The sequence below is a fragment of the Barbatula barbatula genome (assembly GCF_947034865.1).
Source record: "Barbatula barbatula genome assembly, chromosome: 3".
Lineage (NCBI taxonomy): Eukaryota > Metazoa > Chordata > Actinopteri > Cypriniformes > Nemacheilidae > Barbatula > Barbatula barbatula.
Window position 1 is genome coordinate 8,465,443 of NC_136764.1, and position 23,903 is coordinate 8,489,345.

The following is a 23,903-nucleotide window of genomic DNA, read 5'->3' on the forward strand; positions in this document are numbered from 1 at the left end:
GAGTTAGATCATTTTGTTATGAAATACTGGGACAGTGTGTCAGATAAACAGTTTTTCTCAGTTGAGTTCACGCTCTCTCTGTGTGTGTGTGTGTTTGTGTTTGTCTCGATGGCGTGATTGAGGAATGAAGACGTCCTCTGTGGATTTACTGAGCTCATGTTTGTGCTTTCAAACAGTCATTTATTTTGTAATGAATGCCCAGTGTGTGTGTGTATACACATTCCATGACTGTGCTGCTAACAGAGCTTCAGCACCAGTAGGGCATTCGGTGTACCGTCGCCATACATGGTGAGACTGGTTCAGTTCTTCACTCCAGCGCCTGCTGAGCTTGTTCAGCTGGAACGCTCGCTGTATACTATAGTAACTTTTCCGACTATATCTGAAACGCCATCTGTCATTCTTTCACTAGACTTGTCATGACGTCTTGGGAAGAAATAAAAAGTATACTGTAAATCTATACAATTAATGTAGATAATCATCTGGAATCCAGACATTTTGGTCTTGGATGAAATTCATAATAAAAGTAATTTTTTATAACAATCAAAACCGTTCATACAGGTCATAGAGTTTGTGATATTGTTCTAATCTCCTCTAAACTAGATCAGACAAATGTGACCCTGCCTGTGAAAACCCAGCTAAAGTCACTTTTTGTGATTTCGCCAGAGAATCGTCAATCTTTATTGATTGACCATTGGCTCGTTTTTAACCGGAAGGTGGGACTTCCTTCACTAAAGCGTCATATTGATTGCATTCCTCGGCATTCATTGTAACGGCAGTGGCGCATCTTGTTAATATGACAAATTTCGATAATACATAAGAAATTTTATCTTTTCGTAGAGTATATAAACCAATTATATATAAGTTGGTTTCATTATATGAATATTTAACATATTACATTATTTTGTTAGTATATTACTATATATTTTGGTTTCGTAAGGGTACTTCGATGCTCAAACTCTTGTGATTTAAATATGAGACTTTAGCTTTGTTATCACACAAATGTGAGATTACTGGGGCCTTTCTCTCAGGAGACAAATACAAAAATCAGTGAGAAAACATCTGCATTTCTAAATGAAACAACTGAAATATGCAAGACAATGTAGGCACCTCATAAATAATGTATAGGAATTATCAGGTCATATATGGTCTTGAGAACCAGAACAATGTTTCATTGGTATTCATTTATTTATTCTAAATCTAGACATTGAAGAATGCAAGTTTTTATGTCATTACCCAACAAAGTGTAAATACAGCAAGGACACACACACACACACACACACACACACAACCTCAACAGAATCAGTCTCAGTGACTTTGGATTGTCAGCTTTGTCTCCAAAACAGCCATATAGAGAGAAAGCGACTACGCTCAGAGATGACGTGAGCTTTAAAAAACGTGACTGTGTGCAACATGAGTGGCCGGGCCACTGTCATGGCTTCTCTGGCTGGGTTCACTGGAGAGCCGAGGGCTGTATTCCAAAACCACTGATGTCTTTAGATGGAGAAGATCAACTGATATAAACAAGACGATACTGGTATTTGGAGGCTGAGGAATGTTGAATGTTGATGGTGTACCGTAATATTTAGAAGCATAGGACTGTTGAAAATATACTATCCTAAATTTCTAAATTTGCAAACAACAAATTCAAAGTACAGCGAGCAAAGGTTTTGGATTTGCCTGTACATGCTGTTCATTTACTCAATGTTTTGGTTAAAATATGGATGCTTTCCAGGTTCATTTAAACCAACGGTTGGGTTTGTCCATATTTTTCCCAAATATGAGTTAAAACAACTATTTTCTAGAGTTATTCATTCAGTTCATGACTGAGTCTGCCAATTGTTGTTTTCCACTGGATCCTAAAATCATCAACTTCTGCTAATACAGAAGAAACATTTAAAAATAAATAATATATATATATATATATATATATATATATATATATATATATATATATATATATATATATATATATATATACATTGTTTGAATTAGAGATTCAATAGAGATGCAATTTTTCACACTATTGGGTGATAGTTTAAAAACAGCCGATTATCAGGGCCGATATATCCTGCCAACAGTGCCGATATATCCTTCAGGAGAATTCAGATTCAAACATTTGTTGCCCAGATTAAGTTCATGAGCTTTGAGAAGTCATTGCTAATGGATTTCCAGATGGCAATTCTGAAGCGGGTAAAGTTATACATAACAATGTAGTGCTATATTTGCACTTAAGAGGGAATTAATATCAGGTTCTTGTCAAAAATAGCTGTAATGTTATAGTCACACTAATAGGAGCTGATGACCGGCCTGGATAATGAATTAAGCATCTGTGTTAATGTCAAGCTGTGACACTAAAGTAGCGCAGTAGCACTAGGCAGAGGATCAGTATTTCACTCTGTTGAAATACTCTGTTGAAACAAACTGTTTTCAACATCTCATTCTTTAGATATCTTCGTGTTAAGTCTATATGATCTCATTCTTTGGATGACCATCAGAGAGAGGCAGGTTCATGCTTGACGAATGAAGGTTTAGAAAGGTCGTAGCAACCAAACAGGATCAGGTTTACAGCACATTGAGTAAACTCACCGGTCCTGGCTGTGGCATTTTTTCTCTGAAGCACAAATATAGCTTTTTACATCATTTTTATTTAAGTTAGCTCTGGCTCATTCTTAACCCTGGGAAAATTGTAATGTTCATGGGTTACTTATTTATCCTGATTATTCACATTCTATAATTTAACATCGTATATTTGTAAACCCTGGATGTTTGGGTTTTAACTTGCATATTGTGGCAAAAAACTAATTTAAAAATGTAAAAACATTGTTTATTTATTGTTCAAATATTTTAAAGCAATGATACTAGGGCCATTCTTACACTAACTCTTAAAAAGAAAAGTTACACGATGCCATAGATGAACTATTTTGACAAAAAGGTTCCACAAAAAAAGCCATTAAGATCCTTTCTTTTTTTACAAAAGGTTATTTGTAGTTAGTTATTTAGGCAATTTGAACTCGTTCTTTTATTTAACCTATGACTGAAAGGTTCTTTGGGGAACCAAAATTTTTTTTTTTCCATGGCAAGAACCATATGTAGGACCCTTTTTAAGAGTGTATCCCTGGAAAAACATAATTCTAAGTTGTTTCATGTTTTACAATGCTGGGTTAAAATATAATACTGGATATTCGTGTTCTCTGACATAGTGATAAACACTGTGTTATCATTCTTATTTGCATAGTAATGAGGTCCAAAACCAACCCCTTTCCAAAAATATGTTAAAGAGTGTTAAACACTGCTATAGTATACGTGGGGCCGAGAGCAAGGTCTCAAATTAAGATAACCCAGAATTTGGTCCAGTGTGAAGAATGAAACATGTTAAAAAACAACAGTAACATACACATGTATACACAAAATAGCCAATAACAAATATTGGTGGAGCATTGCATTGGCAAAACAAAGACCTTGGATTTGGATAAAAGTGACTGCCAAATGGATGTAAACGTAAACATATACAGTATGAAAAAGCCAATTCAACTGTTTTCCTGGAACAAGTAAAGAAAAGTAGACAAAGCAGAATCAGCCGTTGGTGACGGCTTTGCATAATATGCAAATAAACATGACATACAATACATAAAGGACGCCATCTCTTTGTAGTTGTGTAGTGGTTGTGCAGCTGTATGTGCATGTGTGTGCGCTCAGATGCCTGGTCATGTGATATCTGTTCTAATAATATCGTCTGAAAGAAGGCCATCGTCTGCCCGCTCTTATCATTAAGCTGGGAGCTGCTCTCATAAAGCGGTGACATAAAAAAATAAAGTACTGAGTATTTGTAAAAGCATGAAACCATGAGTGAATTTTCAGCAGGAAAAGATGGGTCATTATTGCTCATATTCACGGTGAGGATGAATCAGTCAATAAATATGTCATGTAGGTTTTAACATGAAATGTTTTTCAACTGGCCCATTTGAATAGGTGTTTTTTCATTGTTAAAACATCCTTACAGCTTTTTGGTCTGTTGTGACCCATACTTGATCTTCTTTTTTCTCTGTTCCTACCAAAACTATCAAAAGTGGCCATCTTGGCTCTGCGACGCGTATGGTTGGTCTGTTTCTCATTAGAGATGAGGAAACTGGCCAGTCGGCTGAAACATCTCTCACCCACGTCAGCTTCCCTCACAAGCCACTTTTCCACTCTATGGTCTTCCATTATGCCCGGAGTGAAAGTGTAAAACAACACCGTATTCATAACCGCTCCCGCAAAATCACGGTTATTTTTTATGGCTTATTTTTTCCACCGTATCAAAGTTCTCCTTTTCTGTCAGTTTTATTTACTTCGTTTGTTGGCTCATTTTCCTCCCCCTCTTTCTCTATCTCAGTCGGGTGTTATTTATTATATAGTCACAGATAACAGATCATCATACTGTCAGATGGATGGATGATAGAAAAAGCGGCGCAGTGTGTGTGTGTGTGTCTGGACTTTGGCCCACAGAAGACAGCGTCAGCAGCCTCACAGTGTGCTTTTCTTCAGGCGGACCTAACGTGGCCAAGAGAGCCGTCACACATTCAGAAACACGCTATGTGTGCGTCGATCCACTTTAGACAATGTTCCTCTGTTCACATCTGCACAGAAACCATTTAAATCCTTCTGCTCTCTCCCTCATATACAGTAAACACAAAAACACGAGGCCGACGCTATATTCACGACTCTCTGGATTTAATCACATTCTGTGGGTCTTTGCTCACAGAAATGAAATTAAAGTCATCTGAAGCAGACTGACACGAAGCACTTGTTTATAGTTTCATCTATTTTCACCCTACAACCCTTCCTAAAAAAAGGACTGTGGATGTACCAGGGCCGTGTGGTAGGACAGTGTATACAGGGCTATATGACAAATGGTTATTAAATACATTAATGTTTCATGGTCAATAAATAATAACTTATAACAGTATTATGTTGTGATTACCATATTCATATACCATGCGCGCTAAAAATGACCCAATGTACATCTCTGATATATAAAGTACATTCAAAATCATTTAACAGTTTTAAGAATCAATGTTAGAATAAATGTTAGTAATACATAGAGCAGTGGCCAAACGTGATGTCCAGAGGGCATATTTGTATAACATTTACTTTTATTGCCGCCTCGGTTAAGGTTAAACCATAAAATATGGAGTACTGTACAAAATGGACAGAATTATTTTTTAACAAACGTATCTGGCAAAAAAGGCAAACGACAGTACATATTGTTTTTTTTCAAATAAGCACATAAACACAAAATATAAATAGAATACATAGAAAAACTTAAAGAACACGGGGAAAAAGGCAAAGATTGACAACAATTTTATCTTTTATCTTTGATTTTCTCAAATTTTTTATGCAAGTTGTCATTCTACTGGGTCTTGATCTGAGTAAGCTTTGCAGCTTCTTGTTGTTTTAAACGCAATTAATGTATTTTTCAATATTATGTATTTTAATGCGTCTTTAAAGCCAAAATTTGTCAATTATTCAAAGTTGGACATCTCTTCTGGTCACAAATGTACATAGTCCACCCATCAACTCCCTGAATCAGTCCATCAGCCCAAATTGTTCCAAACCTTTATACATTTCTTGGTTCGGTTGAACACAACGAAGATATTTGGATAAATGTTAACAACTGATTTCGGGGACATCATTGAGCACCATAGTAGGAGAAATAAAAATGGTAGTCAAAGGTGCCCCAGAACTGATTCCTTTCCCAAACTCTTCAAAATATCTCATTTTGACAGCAACAGCAGAACAAAAAGATGATACAATATTTTTTCCTACTATGGTGGTCAATGATTTCCCAGACATTTCAGTTGCTAACATTCTTCCAAATATCTTTCTTGGTGTTCATCAGAACAAAGAAATGTATACAGATTTGGATTTGGAGTAAATTATGACAGAATTGTAATATCCGTTTAATTCAAGTCTGTTATCGCTATTTCATCAAAATGCAAGATAAAATAACATGTAAAAACCTTTATTTTACCAAAGAAATGCACCAAGTTTCCAGCGCTAAAAAATATTCCCCAAAAAGTCCAAACCACCACAAGTAACTGGATTTTAGAATGAGTTGGGCTGTGGTAACTTAGAAGCGGGGCAGATGTGGGATGGGGGAAGGGGTGCATTATTTTAACTGTATGTGAGACTGACCCAGGCCGGAACAACACAAAACCACCCAACATAAAAAAGCCCCACACGACTATTTGGGTATAAATTCTGCAAATTCTAAAAAAAGGATCCTTGTTGAGGAATTGTAATGGGTAGTTCAGGGGTAATATACAGTCATTCCAATGAACTTGCATGGAAACTATGTTGTCATTTATACATCTGTGTTTTCTAAAGGGAACACCTAAAACGTTACCAAGGGTCCCACAGCAGACCCGGGACTTAGGCTGAACCCCCCTGCCAATGAGAGTCTATATGTATATGTGTATTTCTCCTGCCATGTAAAAATAGTGGTGTTCCTACCTGCTCTGAGAGGAAGTGGTCACACACACACACACACACACACACACACACACACACATGCATCTCAAAACTAATGCTATTAATATTTGAGCACATTTACATTGTTAATAATTCATTACATTTACTTTTTCATTTTTAATATTGTAGTGTATACGTGCTTGTTTTAATAATTTATAAGCTCTACACTAAACATACAAACCAGTTTCATGGTTTGGTGAAACTTTATAATAGCGCAGTTTGGAACATATGCTATAATTCATTTATCAAAGCTTAAGGCCTGAACCTTACAGAAAAAAGTGTCATAAACTTCTAAGATCGACCGCCCTTAACATATTTAAGCTTTTCTTGGTGACAGTATGCCCTCCAAATCACTTTTCTGGTCATTTTCACGATCCTTTATGTTGCACGCTGCATGGAAACCCCACGAGTCAGAGGATCATGGCTTGACTATACTACTGTTCTTCTAGGCCATACCGTAAATAATAACTGAAGTCAAAACCTCTAATTTGTTTGTCGTTGATAAATTGAGTATGTAGAACATCTTGTAACAACACATTACAAAACAATGCGTGCATACTATACGATTTTTTGCGAAAAAATAATACAGAAATAAGAAAAGTCATGTATAAAACCTTCAGTAACTAATGCCTTAATGTGCGTAAAGCTGCTTTGTAACGAAGCAAAATTGTTGAAAAAATTTATATAAATAAAACTGAATTAAAAGTGGAAAAACAACAATACATGAATTTTTTTGCAATTATATAATAAAATGTTTTTAATTATATTCTTGCAATTTTTTACACATTCTTGTCTCTTAAAATCGTGCTTAAGAAAGTATGAAATAAATTGTTTCAGAACTGGAATACTTATACTATTTCTGATAATTGAAGCACCAAAGAAAGTTTTATATCTGAATATAAAGTAGGTTTTAAAAATGTACATTAAAAGTGTAACAAAATCAATATTTATTTAATGGCACGTGTAATCCAAAATGTATTGCAGTACTTCACATATACTGTATATGTAAGTACAAGGAGCGCTTTTTAAAGATCTCAAAATCACCTCAAACAGTAAGAAATAAATAATATTTGAAGTTGCCAATGACTTGGCACTGGCAGTCATCACAGCTTCAATAACAAGCACATCAATAGCACTATCGTGTTGCTATAGCGAAGAAGTCCTCCCAATAGTCGTCATGAGGTCTAGAAGTCAACTACGGCTGCCATATAAAAAGTCTTGCTTTACAGTGCAGGTTATTTACATACATTTTTTTAATATGTTGCCTGGAATGCACGTGTTAGCATCCGAAGCAGGATTCAGGACTAGACTCAGTCGTGTGATTCTGAGGTAGAAGACTGGCCCATTTATACAGTCAGATAATATGCAAACAAACCCGGCCTCTTTAAGGCTTGTGAAGCAAAATTACTAAACTTTGGTGTAATAAAATGCAGTTTGACTTGTACTTTGTAATAAATGTTTGCAAAATCTCATCACATGGTGTGAAGCACAATGACAAAAATATAAAGAACGAAAAGTCATGTGACCATGGTTTGTCTTGTTGTCTGAATGGTAGAATCACATCTAGTTAAAATAAACTAGTATGAAAGAAAATCGATTGTCTGCCATAACCCAAATATATGCAACTTGTATCTAAACTGCTGCTAACTATAAGCGGACGTCCTTTATCTTTAAATATGAGTATCACTTTTCTAAAACGTACTGCAAAAGGAGAAAATAAACTCCAAAAGTAAAATTGAAGACTTTTACTACATATATGTAGGTGTTATCATTATTTTGCAGTTGTGTAGAAAGAATGTGGTTGTTTTAAATATCCTGCCAAAACAGACAGCTCTACCATGCATCAAGGGAAAGTCTTTCTGAAAAGTTTGAACGAAAACATAGACAACTGTCGGCCTAAACGCCATTTTGGGCGTCATCCATTTGAAGTAATTCTCAAATTAACTAAACCACGATTTTAGCTTCTTCAAACTTCAAAGAAAGCTGTCTCTGCCTTACATGCAAAGTCATGTGTTTGGAATGACCCTAGGCAGGTGACTAGGTTTTGAGGTTTTACCGATGAACTATGACCTACAGTCTGAATTCAGCCAGCATGCTCTGAATACATCTCCTCAGTGAAATCTCTGGGAAAACATGGAGTTTTTCGTGTAAGCTTTGTTTTGCTGATAAGGCGTTTTTTTACCTCGGTTGAGTTGGAGGTTTGTGTGTGCGTCTGTGCCTGTGTACACAACAGTAAAAGGCAGAGTCAGGCGTGTGCTTCTTACCTTCAGCGAATCAAAGCAAGCGATGACTCGCCCGTTCTCCACCTGGCAACTCTTGGCGGGATGAGCGAATTTGCACTCGGCGTCGGAGCGAGAGCACGTGCCCCTCTGAAACTCGCGACACACCTCCAGCGTCAGCCATTTCGTGTCCCTCATGTGAGCCATGTTCATCATCGCTATGCCGAAAGCGCGCTTTAGCGGCGAGTGTGTGATCTTTAGCTAAATTCCCAACCTACTCTGAGTGTGTTTGCGTCTGTTAGAAAAAGACTTCCCTTTTGTCCTTCTAGGAGCGTTCCTCTCGTACTTAGATCATTAAGCTTCCCTTTCCTTTAAGACGGCAGGCAAAAAGAATGTTGTGAGGAAAAAAGGAGAATTGCTGTAATGGATCCAGAAGCAAAAATCCTCAGGCTGTGGTTGACAGATTCAATGGTGCACACTTCAGCTCTGTCTGTCTGTGTGTGAGCGGTAAGGGTCGTATAGGGTCACCAGCAGGACTGAAGGGTTGGGCGGTAGTCTTTTGTGGGGCAGCAAGCAGGCAGGAAGCTGTGGCTGGTACTATAAGCAGGTCCAAGCAGCGGCAGATGCGAGAGAGGGCGAAATACTCAGTACCCACCTATAACAGAGAAAGAGAGAGGGAGAGATATTTCAGTTTTTATGCATAGTAGGTCGTACAGTGGGTAAGGTGGGTCAAGTCATTTGGCTGTTGCGGTGAATGTTCAAGTTCAATTTATGATAGTGACAACGTTTTTTGATATCTTATGTAAGGGAGAGAAATTAAACTTATGCCAACAAATACAATCGATGCTCTACTAACAGAGAATTTATGTGTATTGATGTTTAATTTTAACATATTTTTAAGGGTCCAAAGAAAGATTATACCTGTCCAGGTGAGTCCTAGAGTAAAAACGTCATGTATTCAAAATTATATTTTATTGTAACTTCATTAAAGAATCAACAACATTTAAGGTTTAGTTGAAGCTTGTATTGTATGCAAATGATTTAAACTGAATACAGGTATTTAATATAAAATTAAAATGAAGTAAAGTAATACTAAAAAGAGAACTTCTAAACACAGAAAACGCAAAAAAATCCTAAAAACCAACATATACAGTATACACTATCCGTTGACACATTTCACATGCTGGCAGCTCAACCAATAGGATTAGCAGAAGTCATTTCATGACTATCATCTAACTCAGATGCAACTATGATAGACATCTTAATTATATTGTACTTCAATATTTCATAACAATATAGATACAGATAGTATGCAGTTTGGTTCAAAACACATCTTCCACCTATCATTATCTCTTTCTCACAGCCCTCACCCTGTATTTCTCACTTCTTCTCCATTAGACTCTCACCAGCTGTATAAATCCTTCACACCCCTTAAAAATGCCAGAAATGCACTGAAGTCTGCAAAATACTGTCAGTCTGAGCAAATAAAACATTGTCACACACATTCCTGGACAAACATGCACACATCCTTCTCGCTGAAACACACACACTGAGCTCTTTCTTGTGCAAACAAACACACGCATACAAAACACATACAAAGCAACCCTTCACAACTTTAACCATTTCGGTCCGAGTTAAGAATGAAATAGCACACGAGGGTAAAGCTAATATCTGTTAGGTATCATTTAACAAAGCGAGAAAGGGCAGGAAGTGAACACGGGGGTCAGTTCCCCATTATGTAAAGCAATGCATGATCCACTAAGCCAATCATAGTGGAAGAACTTAAGGCCTATACTGTACATGCTTTACGGACAAAATACAAGTTTTGAGAGACAACACACGTTGTAAAATTCTGTGCATGAAAAAGCTAAAACCAAAAGCTAAAATAGAAAATGTGGCCATTTATGAGAAATACGAACCCTTATGGGGACTATGGAAAATTTGGCATTAAAAATAAAAATACTTTAAACTAGGGCTGTTTAACAATTATTCTCGATTAATCGCATCCAGAATAAAAGTTTTTGAATCTGTGCAATTTGTATTTAGAAACACAAACATGTTTATATTTAGGAAATTATTCTTAAATATATGCATGTTTTATAAATAAAACAATTATTTGCACAGTGCACAGACATATATTACTATGTAAACAAACATTTTTTTTATTCTGGATGAGATTAATCACGTTTAACCGTTGAACAGCTCTACTTTAAACTTAGCTTACCTCAAAATTTACAGTAGTTGTAACCACAATAACTTCTGGGAGAAATAGGGTTACCAGGGAGAATGTAGGGCCACGTGTACACTTTAAAAACACTCAAACCCAATCAAACCAAAATAGGCACCCTTACTATCAACAAAAGTCCCACACAGTTTCAACACATGCACAAATACAAACAAGAAACCCACACACCAAACAGTCCTGTTTACGAAATAACAGATGTGACTTTTAGACCGTAGGTACACTGGATCCTAAACTAGAAACAATCAAAGGTTTTGGGAGGTAAAAGGATAACACCAGGTGAAATGAGCCCATGAGCGTTGCAGCATGATTTTGATTCCACATTTAACAGGCTCATGCCTGTGTTATCCGTCTTTCCAAACAAAAAACCCATCACCATGACTATTAAATAAAATTCATGCTCAGACTTGGCTTCTACAAGATATTTGTCTTCACTTGGTCACAATAATGGAATTTCTTGAGGTTTTCTTTTTCTTTAATGATGTGGCTATTAGATCACTGTATATGTCCCACAATGCCTTGCAGCACAACAACAACATTGTTAGAAGTTCCAGCAAGGTCAAAGAAGGAGAGAAAATAAGAACGATAGCGAGTGAGGGAATGGGAATGATCTGGAAGCATGCCAATCAAAGCCCATTAAAAGTCAAGCATTTTTGCCACTGGGAGGAGAACTGGATGTTATGTTCTCTTTTAAGAAATGGAAACTATTTCGATGATGCACATGAATGGGATATTAAAGACATAGCTCACTCAAAGAGGAATATTCATTATTTACTCAACTATAGTTTTAAAGCTGTAAAAAAAAATTCAAGCTGTGAAGTAGCTTCATGACGAACAAATGAAATGTACTTTTGTATTATATTGGTACCACTTTTATGGTACTTTGAGTCATTTTATGACTTCATTCGCATTTATAAAAGGGAAAAATTGGCAGGATGCTTTTTAAAAACTTTTTTTTAGATCCATGACAGAAACTACACAACTGAAACTAAGCCTCCACGGTTTTGAAAAAGGTTCAAGGTACTGTCTCAAAAACAATTTTTTTTATGTAAAGAACACATCGTGTCTATGATTTAACTCTATAATTCATAACCAAAATGCTTCTGATCTGGAATCTGGGCCCCATGTGAACACTCTATAATATCGATAGTAGCTGCAGTGAGTTGGGCTGAACCCAGATCAGCGGTTCAAGCTTAGATACACAAAGTAAGTGGACTCAGTATGGGTGGAGTGAGAAAGGTGTACGGGCAGCCGAGATGGTTATCTAAACGCCAGCATTACATGGTTTGACTCAGATGTGTGTAGGTGATGATTGCCATGTTGGAAAGGGTTGAAAATAGTACCATCACCATGGTTACACAGTACAAAGCTTGAAGCTGAAGCCCTTCTACCCAGTAACTCAGAAAATAAGCTTTATCAATCTACAATCGCTTTTTGCAGATCTGTCCTAATCACAAAGGTCAATGATTTCTATATGATATATAGTCAAATGATTTTAGGGATCAATGCATAAGAGCTTTAAAAGGATAGTTCACCCCAAAATTAAAATTCTTGCCATTTCAAACCTGTATGGCTTTATTTCTTTTGCAGAACACAGCAGAATATATTTTAAAGAATGTTGGCAATCAAACAACATAGTCCCCCATTGACTTCAATCGTATGGACACAAACCAGAGACATTTCTCAAAATATCCTCGAAGAAAGAGTCATATACAGCTATTGAACATACATAAAGTATGTTGATAAATCATATAGCTTGAATGTACGGTGAGTAATTTTGTATAAGAGCGTCTCGCTAAAGCATAATTTAAATGTTTTTGTGTATTTTCTCTGCTGCACCCTCTAGAGGTTAAACGCAAAACTGTCTCGACATGTTCAGGCTGCAAGATTGGGTCTTCATCAGACATGTTTAATTATTGACACTGAAGACAGCAGGTATCAGTCATATGCAAAACCATATATTCAAACACATCCTTTGACAAACAGCGCACTAGGATGTGAGAACAGAAATGCAGCAAAGTAGTGAGACAGAAGGACACAACATTAAAGAGCGCAGTGCTATGCTAGCGCTTGGACACGATCGGGAGGAGATTCAAGATGGTGCAAACAACCAGATGTGGTACTGCGATACGTAACACAGGTGCAACACATTTATCATCTTAGGAGTTGCTTTACAGCTAACATGTGAGGTTATATCCAACAGTGAATATTCATTTTTACGTTATCAGTTATAAGCCATGTTGACTAAAACGTAAGAAATTATTTTGCTAATAACATTCACAAAAGCGAACAGAAATGAATAGAGATGTGAATTATAAAGAAAGCGAATCGAACTGCGCTTTCCTATTAAAGCTTCCATGTGCTTATTTCCTCTACGCTGCTTTAAACTACTTTCACTTTCTCACTTACAGCACGCCAGCGACAAAACCCAAAGTCTTCCCGCCAGACCACCCTAACAAACCTATAGGCGGTTAAACTTACAGGAAAACAAAGTACATCTAAACAACAATATAAAAACAAACTTATTGCATCACACGCCAAGTTTTAAAGACACATAACATGCGACGACATACTTTTATCTCAACCAATAACCCACAGTTCCCAACAATCTGCAGACTGTCAGAGCTGGTAAAACATTAACCAGTAAGTGCGCTATAACTGAGAAAAACCAGGTTAACAATCTAGTTTCTTACATGTTTCTAAGCAGGAAACCTTGAACGCAGTCCCCTGCGCAGCTGAAGAGCAAACCCACGAGAGGTTGAATCCATATGTTTCTCGCTGCAGTGAAAGCGCCTTCAACGTTTACTTACATGACTGAATGGAAGAGTGACGCACTCGGACAGAAGTGAAAACCTGCGTCAACATCTCCCTCTCTCCTGTGTTTTTTCTCTCTGGCAGATAGTTACGCTCTCTCACACACGCCCCTGTGCAGTCCCAGGGTGCCTGACTGGGTCCTACCGCTCTCAAATCTAGCACGAGCCATATTAGGAAACGGCAGTAAAGCATGTCACACGTAATTTACATGCTGGGGGTGGAGAGCACGGCCCTTACGACAGAGATTTAACAGCATATGCAAAAAACCATGCGCGCACACACTGGTGCGTGTATAAAACATAAAACAAACAGGAAGTGAGACCATGAGGGGGCTTAAAAAGGGAGAAGTGCTCTTGGGTTCAACAGTTAACCAATCACAAGCCGCCACTGTCTAAACAAGTAGCCGGTTGAGGAGGGGCGAGGAGGGGGGTACCTGTGCGAGACGCACAAACACACGCGCACACACACAGATGCAACCTCGCAGCGTTGATACAGGGGCACAACTTTTCACAACGATGCAGATGAGAAAAAAAACATGCAGAGTTTTCCCGCCATGCCCGGTGACTCTGGACCGCCTAGACATAACAAACTGCAGTTCACCGCAATGGCACCCTACAAAATCGAGACAACCCACACGCACTTAACAAACCCCCGCAGCTCATGCCCACATATGGGGAAAGCATACAAAGTCCTGCATTGCCTACAGCTCGGCAGGAAAATCTACAGCTGGTGTTACTTTAGAAGAAACGGCAAGTCTTACCTCTCACATTATGATTAATAATGAGCCCGTCTCACTGTGTGTCTGTCTGTGTGTGAGATCAGATGCAGGCGGCAGGCCGCGACAGCAGAGCCCCAGGCACCGGGTGGACCATTCTCAGAGAAGAGAGAGAGAGAGAGAGGGAGAGAGAGGAAGAAAGAGAGAGCTGCGTGTGTGGCTTCTGGTTGCGCCACTGTGTGTGAGGTGTGTGTGTGTGTCTGCAAGAGAGTGTGCAAGCAGAAACAGCAGCACTGCGCAGAGCACGGAACTCAAGCGCCAATCACGCTGGCTGGCACCGCCCACCAGCACAACCAGGAAGTGCTGCTGCTTGGAGTTCCTCACTCGGAGAGAGAGAGAGAGAGAAAGGGTGCAAATTAGGAAAATGAGAAGGGGAGGGAAGAAAAGGAAGGAAAGTGAAGTAAAGATAAAGAAAACGAGTGTGCCTGTGAGATTACATCGTGCTTTTCCCATGAGGCAGTTTGCCTTTAACACCAGACTGCAGTGGGACACACACACACACACACACACACACAGCTGGGTATTTCTGCTCACCTGGTGCATTGTGCGGCAACATTATCTGCTGCTAGAAACGAAGGATTTAGTCTTCAACTCCCAATCGTAACACTATCTGAGTTTCGACATTTAGAGGAGCGAAATGATCATTGCAGAGGCTCTCAATGACACGCCATAATCCCTTTAAAGAAACAGAAGGGGCATAGCTAACATTTTACAATTTGTTTTAAACAAATAACACTTAAGTTACATGTACAACATCTTCACTAAATGCATCAACATTTTATGGGACAAAATACTTCAGTAGGATTGTTTACATTTAGGATTTACGGTACTTTATCCGCAGCAATTTACACTGCAACAAAAATGGTAAATACTTTACAATAAGGTTGTATTTGTTGACATTAGTCAAACTTACATGAACTAACAATAAGTATATTCGTTTTTCATTTTTTAATATTTGGTAATGTTAGTAAATGTCAAAACTCATGATTTGTCATTGTGCATTAGCTGATTTAAATAGTTACAAATTCTGTTTAAAATGTTATTACTAAACGCTAAAATGAACATGAACTAAGATGATATTAAATCCTACAGAAATATTCAAGTAACTATTTTACAAGAAGGCAAGGCTCACAAGATCTCACTCGTAACATTCAAGTACGATTTGCTTTCACACCAGCGACGTTTAAGGGCGGGGTTAGAGTATGGCTTTTTTCTAGTAATCGTTTTTTTACAATTCACAAAGTACAAATTTATACGAATTAGCCACCTGGTAAAATAGCTACAAATTCCGATAAGATCAGGAAAAAATTTTGCTCATTGGTTAATGCATTAGCTAGCATGAACTAACAATATTTACAAATACAAACTTATTAAAAAGTGTTATATACAGTAAGTATGCTAGAATAAGTGAGATTTCTGGCCAGTTTAGATTTTTAAGCTTTCATAGAGTAATATGTCATACAACCGTCTTATTGGCAATTGTTCGCATTTAAAATGAGATTTTTTTTAACAGAACACTCGTCTGGTTCATGCGCATCTGAGGCATAACGGACTCTAGACATCGATGTTAATAGCGCTGTCGATGTGGATATTTCTCTTAAACAAACGCATCGATTTGCTTCAAAAGACCTTTGTTAAAAACCATGGAGCCAAGTCGATCAGTTCTTTGATTGATGGATGCACTTTTTGGAGCTTCAAAGAGTTGACGCCCATTCACTCCCATTCTACCGCTTAGAAGTAAAATGATACGTTATAACTTTAAATGCATTATTCTTCAAGAAGAAAGTCATATTCAGTTTGGATGCCTTGAGGGTGAGTAAAACATGGGAAATTTAATTTTGTCTATGAAATATCCCTTTAACAATGTTGTGCACACTTTATTTCATGGATATTAGTGCGAAGAAACTCCCACATGAGCAGGAATTCTGATTTCCTCTAAACTTTACACATCATTTTCCCGTAGGGCAATCAAATGAGGAATTGACAATATCAATTCATTACCCTGTGAGAAATACTTTGCTGCATTATTGCATGTTTGAGTCTCTCCCAGCAACGACTGCGGTTATGGCTATCCGACTGGTGGAAAAACGATTCAGTTTCTCACTCCTCACAATGGAATAAATATAATTGTAATAAAACATGAATATTAGATATTTTGTGCTGAAGTGCAAAGAACGAGATAATAGCAATCAGTCTGTTGCTCACACTGGTATCATCAAAAAAGCTCTATTTGGTAGAAATTTAGTTTCCAGCAGAATAATGTTAAAAAACGATTTATGTATTCGGTTGACAGATGTTCCAGATGGGTTTCTTTTTGCTAAATGTAGTTCGCACAGCTAGACTATATCCACAGTTAATCTACTGCCATTTATTAAGAAGAAATCAGGAAATATCATGGAGAACAGAAGGGAATTACAGAGAAATGTTGCCAGTTAGACTCTAACCACTATGCCGAGCCTTCAAGGTCTTTGCTTTAAGATATTGCTTCTGTAAATGACGGAATCTATAACTTTTTTTGGTTAAAAATAAACAAATGTTACCTTACCCTGAATGGCAACTGTAAGTTTATGATAATTATCTATTATTTGAGCTGTCTGACACAAGAAAAGCATATATTGACAATGTAAGTATAAAACCCAACCTGCACTTTCACATTTGAAACTGAGAGGGCGATATAGAGGCAAACGTAATGGATTGCCGTTTCACCCTTGTAAAAATTAACCATGGTTTCACTATTGTAGCCATAGTTGTTCTTTGTTTTAAAACCATAGCAATTATGTTTTACTACAGTAACCATAATTTAACTGTGGTTATACAAATGTTAAGGAGAAAAAATATTTTGGTTTATGGAGTGTCCAACAACAAGTTTTCTTACACACGGTGTAAAACCACTTTCATTTTCTAATAAAAAGTTGACGCTCTGACTGTCAAATAATTAGTTCGGCGATTCATCTGTCTATTATCTGTCAGCCCACTCTGATCGGTGTATGAAATTTAGTGGCATCTAGCAGTAAGGTTGCGAATTGCAACCAACAGCTCACTCCACTCCACCCTGACCATTCAAAGCACTACGGTGGATGACACGGTACTAATATGTCGTCACTTTTTTGCTTCTTTGCCGAAGGAGATAACGTATTTTCAAAACGCGCTATAAGCAGTTTTTCCATTTAGGGGGTCTGTAGAAACAACATGGGGAATTCTATGTAAGGGGACCCGTGGTGTATGTAGATGGAAATGGCCCATTCTAAAGTAATAAAAGCATAATGCTTCATTATGTAAGGTCTTTATGCACCTCTGAAGACATATTTATTTATATTATATTGCATTTCTGTCAATAGATCCTTCAAATAATTACACACTGTACTTTTAATCAAAAATCCACCACAAAACAAGCTCACTTTTACTATAATAAACCATGACCTATTTTTCATAAGGGAAATATACATTTATTGCAACAGAAATATCACAATACTAAATCTATTATGCATTATGCATATCCTCATCATCTACCGTTGCGTTAGCTTTACGTACAAACCAACAATAAAAAGCCAACCATAACTTAATAATACTAAAATACATAATACTGTAGTATTAATGAACAGCACAACTGGAATGTCTGTCTAGACAGCAGGGTGTTGGTCATGGCCCATTTAACAACAAAAAAGTACAGTTTATTTTCTACTTCCAATTATTACAAAAGATTCAAAAAATTATAGTACAGCAATATGAACTACAGGATGGCAGGTATACAGTTGGTTAGCCTGTTCAGGTACTCTTCAGTTGGCATCGCATTGGCGATGAGTGTATGATAATTTATGCATCCGATGCAGTTCAACCCTGGTTTATATTAGCAAGCACGCACACACACGGACACACATACTGCGCACACACACACACACTTTTCTTTAAACTGACCAACTCGTTCACACATGGGGAAAATATGTCTCAACCATCTTCAAATCATTTCTGTCCTTTTCCTTTCTGCTTTTTCATAGCCTCATATTTCTGAAAGGTTGTTTTTAATATTAGGAGTGACGATAGTGGCAAAAAGAGTTTAGTCACTCTGCAAATGTTCATACTTTCCACAGAAACACTACTCTCTCTCTCTCTCTCTCTCTCTCTCTCTCTTTCTCTCTCTCTCTTTCTCTGTCTGTGTTTCAAATGAAAATCTATTAGCAGATTGTTAAAATGGCCGACCACTCTCGCTGAAGTTTTGAAAATGGGCGAGTTTTGCATCCTCATTGTTGAACACATGCATTTCTGAAATGGGTGTGTATGCGTGTGTGCAAACAAGCAGACACGTGCAAGCATGCACACATTGTGCTTATTTGTGGCGACTGATGCACTATAAAAATGGTAATCGTCTGAATGGAGAACAAATGTCGAAATAGAGAAGAAGTTAATTTGTTCGATGTAAATTGCCAAATATAATAACATTCTTATTGATAATACATCTACAGTTTAAATTCGGTTCTGTAACAGCTGGAACATCATTTTTTATCCTTTTTTATCCACCATTCCCCGTAGAATGCACAGGACGTCATTTTGCAGTAGCTTACACCGTATGTATGTCTATTTATGCTATTAATATATTATGAAAAACAGAGATGTCAGTTGAACCCAGAACTAACTGAATTGAAATGATTTATGTTGCTGCTGGATTATGTTGCTTGGACATCAGATTTTTTACAGTTTTTTCATCCTCTACTCCAAATACACTGACTCACCGAACAGACATCTAGACGCGCACATGAACGTCAAACACATTCAGAAGGAATTTTCTTTCCACTCTCTGCTGCGAACAGAGTATTGTGCCTCTCTCTCTCTCTCTCTCTCACACACTCCCTCGACCGCACATCTTCACATGCCTGCAAAAAACTGCAGCTTTGTTGTCATATTAAAGTACTTTTAAAGGAAACATTTTTCTCAAAGCGTATTTTCAACGACACGTTGTCATTTCCTGTGCGGTAGGAAACCCTGTTAGAGTATTTCAGTATGATGATCTGTCTACAGCCACAAAAAGCAGACATTCAAAAGCTAATCATGTATGAAAAAATTTATTTTTAATAGAACTAGATCTGAATAAAAACTCAAACATGAACAAATACTGTACTGTACTTTAAACTCTATGGTGTTTTTAACCTTGCCATAATAGTGTTACAGTTACTCCAGTAAATACTAAATTGTACTAGGGTGTCTCTGATGCGGGCTGCCTCTCGGTCCTTAACTTTAAATAACAGTGATCTGAAATGTGTGAAGTGAAAGTGGACTTTAAGATAAATTCCCCTAAAGGGCTTAAAAAACACTTAGTATTACTCATGCGGCTTTTGTGAACCAAGACCAGAATAAAAAATATGGGGTTATTTGGAGTCATGCAAAATAGGAAAATCACACCTGAACATAGAGCGCAAACAGGAAGTTTGCTTTTTGAAGAGGAAATGAAAAGCATGCGTGGACAAAGCACCTTTATCGACCTTTTCATTGTGGGTTATTACACAATGGCCCTGTTTGGTACTCGAAGAGTAAGGATATGCTGAATGAGACTGGGTTAATTTTTACCGTGCAAAAACATCTTAGTGTTTAACATCTCTCTCTCTCTCTCGGCTGAGCATCAGTATGTGTCAGGATGCTGTAAATTGCGCCGGCTGCTGTGTGTGAACTCGCTAGATTTTCGCTACTCTGCACGTCACTCGACTCGGTATAACCTTAAAAAACTGTCCCTGTCCCTCTTATCTTTTATATTTATGACATTACCTGGACAGAGCTACTGGACGCAAAACAATCCGTTCAATTATTCATAAGATTTCTGTTTTTGTGAATATTTTGAGGTTTCTCAAAACGTGCAGTAAAGGTTAAACAACACTTTAGTATAACCCGAAAGATTCAGTATGTGACCAATCGGGACCCGAAATGAGGCTCAGGGTTCAGGACTGGACAAATCCAACAAACTGTTGGGCTGAAAGTCACCGGTTACGTCTCGAATGCCCTTGATAGAAGCAGCATTGTGCTGCCCTACTTTACTGATTTATGGAAGGCATTGAGACCAGTAGGCCTTGAGTTACCACATTCACAGTTTCCGGCGCTGCCCTACATCAATGTTCAGAGCTGAGTCAAGAACCGCCCTTCTAACAGCATTCACTCTGAAAATACTCTGTACACGGATGTCAGAACAGTTCTTTAGGATTTGTGGGCATGTCATTAAGCAATACATAACCAATTGCAGGGAAGATGAATGTCAAAGTTCAAATTTCAACAGTTTTGTTGGTTAAACAGTGTGTTTAACCCTCTTGGTGTGTTTTGGGGCAGTGTGACCATGACGGTTGTTTCCCAACACACAAAATCTTCCAGCCAACTCTTGAAACTTTGATGTCTTCATCACCCAGTGAGCTTGAACTCATCTTTCATTCAGAACGGTTGAATCCTGATGGTAGGAGTTTAGGAAAAGCCTATTTATTTAACAAAATCTCAAAATCCTTTTTCCTATTTAACTCTACATTTGTTTTGTAAGTTCATGAAAAAAATCATAAGGCTTTAATCATTTCATCACCCTTATGCCATCACAATATATAACTTACTTTCTTCAGACGAACATACTTTTTTTAAACTAAAATGACTGGGACTTTGAAAGGCCGTCTCAAGAGATGCAAGAACCAACGACATTACAAGTTATCTCGCCATATTTGAATTAGCACCTGTTTTGGGTTAAGTTTGCTAAATGAGTTAAAAAATATATGTATAATTTTCCCTCACACGTCTATTGAAGACATTTCATAACCCACATGAGTCATTTCGATTACTTTCATGATGGATGCTTTTTGGACTTTCAACCTTTTGCGGCTTAGATATTTTTATAAAAACATTTGGTTTGACTGAAGAAAGAAAGCCATATCTATCACGTGCTCTCTCATTTGTCTCATGTTGCATTAAAACGTCTGCTGAATGAATAAATGTACATTTACATCTGGAATGGCAGGGTGTATAAACTACTCAGAATTATTATTCAGAATAAATTATGAGGATTTTCTTTTTTGAGTGAACTATTCCTTTGAAGGGGTGTTATGGTTTCGAACAGGTTTATTTGCTAAATCCATTTCTGAAGAAAATGTAACCACTGTCTGCTTGTGAAAAATGGTTTCAAGTATACCGCTATGTGGTTGCTAGGTGGTGAATAAGGTGTTGTACAGTAGATTAATAATTACTAACCTAATCGCTGTAAAATTATATGTTCTGCTAAATTTAAAAATCTCTGTTCTATTGGTATGATTAGCATCATATATATGAAATGAACTCCAATGCCCCGAGAAAAGAACAAAAACTATCCCCCTAAATAAGATGCACAATTTGAAATATCACTCATGCCTGTGGGAAGAATTATTTTTAAAGTTAAATACTTTTGTTTAAACCTCTGAACTATGTACACACATATTTAGTCTGTAGCAAGGTCTAAGACACGTATTTCCATCTTTAGCAAGCAGCTGTTTATAAAGAAAAATGATAACCAGCTTAGTATTTTTGCAAACATATGCTGTTACCAGCTACACAAATTATATTTTACATTTCATCCAATTAAGCATGTTAAAAACTATATCTGCTACATCTACACAAAATTTAGGAAACTAAACTTGACACATTTTTTAAACAGCGCAAATTAACAGGAAGCGTATGAGCAACAACGATTGAGAAGTTCTCCTTTTGCAAAACAGCCTTGCAAAACCTAACACACTCGAATGCCGTTTGACCTAATGTGTGTTAGGCAAGAAGCATTTCACTTCACATTGAGAGAAAAAGGAAAACTAAATACAGCTCAATATGACTAAAGGACGACTACTTCGCACCCTCCCGCCAAATATTATCACCGGCTACAGATGTATCGCAGGAAAGAAAACTACAATTCAAAGAAGCTGTTCGACATCACAATTTCTCTCCCAGGTATCAGGAAGAATAGAGTTTAATGCTATTACAATGATATTATAATGAAATAAATTGCATTTCGATGCCCTGCTGTGGTTCACAAGGCCAATGGCATTTGGCAGACAATACACATCACTGATTCTTCAGCTTTGCTTTGAATACAAACAAATACGTTGTGGTGAAACAGAAAACGATCCATAGCTATTAAGACTCTACATAGCCAATCACCTCATAAAATAAAATGAACAAGGTGGCAAAAACATGAACGTAAAAAGCATGTAAATGGTTCATACCGGAAACTACATGTTCACAAAGAGACAAAGAAACTGAAAGGTATGCATCTCAGAATACAAGCTTTAAAACTGTTAGTTTTCAATAGTTAACATTAAACAACAAAACTTATATTTAACTGTATTACTTGGTACTAAATGTATTAATATAAAACATGTCTGTGGTTATAAACCATAAAGTCTACGATCTTTAAAATGTACATCCTGTAGTATTTTCATTCACACTGTAAGTGTATTCAACCACAGGAACATCACCAGTTTTCGAGCCTTCATTTAAAATATTTTTTAGCATTGTATGCAAGATTATATATCCAACTGATTTTAAGATTTTTAATTCTCTACAAAGTCAGTGAAAGGTCTATTTCTTCACAACTTCCAAATTTCCTGCACAAACAAAAAGAATCCCAAGTTGGTCATCAAACGGCAAACAACCCACAAGTAAAAATAACCAAATCTATAAGTCCACTTCACAAAGTGCAACTTTTTGCTTTTCTAATACAAGCTAAAGAATAACTAAATGCTTATTTACATGACACACACAATACCAGTCAAGAAATTTCCCCCGGAATCATTTATTTAAGAGCAAGAATGTACTAAGCAGAATATATTTGGTAAACGTGTGCATTTGCGCCTATTTGCGTTAAGTTCGTTCTTACCCGCGCGTGGTGCAAGAGCTGTATCTCCACTGCAAGTGTGACAGGAACTTACACATAGGTCAGCAGGCAATGTGGCTCACCGCAATGCATTCTGGGTCAGATGTTACAGTACGCCCAAACTGTGTCGCAGTGCACGAGCACACATAGAACAGAAAGATGCAAAACTGCATCAAGAGGCTTACGTGCGCGTGTGTTTATGGTTTCAATGTGTGATCACATGATAAAGCCCAGACAGGCAACTATGTGTGTGCATTCGCCGATCATTCTCTCTATCACCATAGCAACCTGTTTTATCTTATTTGCATCTGGGTGTATGAGCCGCAGAGAGCTGTCATTTTCACCCCAGAAAATGCCCCTGTCAGAGAGTTCTGAAGTCTGGTACCACATGCACACTCGATTCACACACGTTTCCCCTGGCGAAAACATTGCGTAATCTCAGAACTGATCAGAAACTCATACAAATATACGGCACTTATGTAAAAGCGC

General features: G+C 37.4%; 1 protein-coding gene across 50 annotated transcripts in view; it reads right to left on the reverse strand.

Moving 5' to 3' along the window:
* The window catches only part of mbnl1 (muscleblind-like splicing regulator 1), a 45,445-nt gene extending 21,809 nt beyond the window's left edge, over positions 1–23,636 (reverse strand). For 11 of the 50 annotated variants that reach the window (XM_079452053.1, XM_079452049.1, XM_079452044.1 and 8 more), the window contains exons 1-2: positions 23,418–23,636; positions 8,775–9,384 (exon numbers count right to left, since the gene is read on the reverse strand). In XM_079452053.1, coding sequence (XP_079308179.1) covers positions 8,775–8,945 — 171 coding nt within the window. In that variant the 5' untranslated portion in view covers positions 8,946–9,384; positions 23,418–23,636. Of the gene's footprint in view, positions 1–8,774; positions 9,385–13,664; positions 14,056–14,545; positions 14,818–23,417 lie in introns of those variants that run through there. The other 39 variants (XM_079452027.1, XM_079452025.1, XM_079452012.1 and 36 more) reach the window with 10 other exon arrangements.
* Between the last annotated feature and the right edge of the window lie 267 nt (positions 23,637–23,903).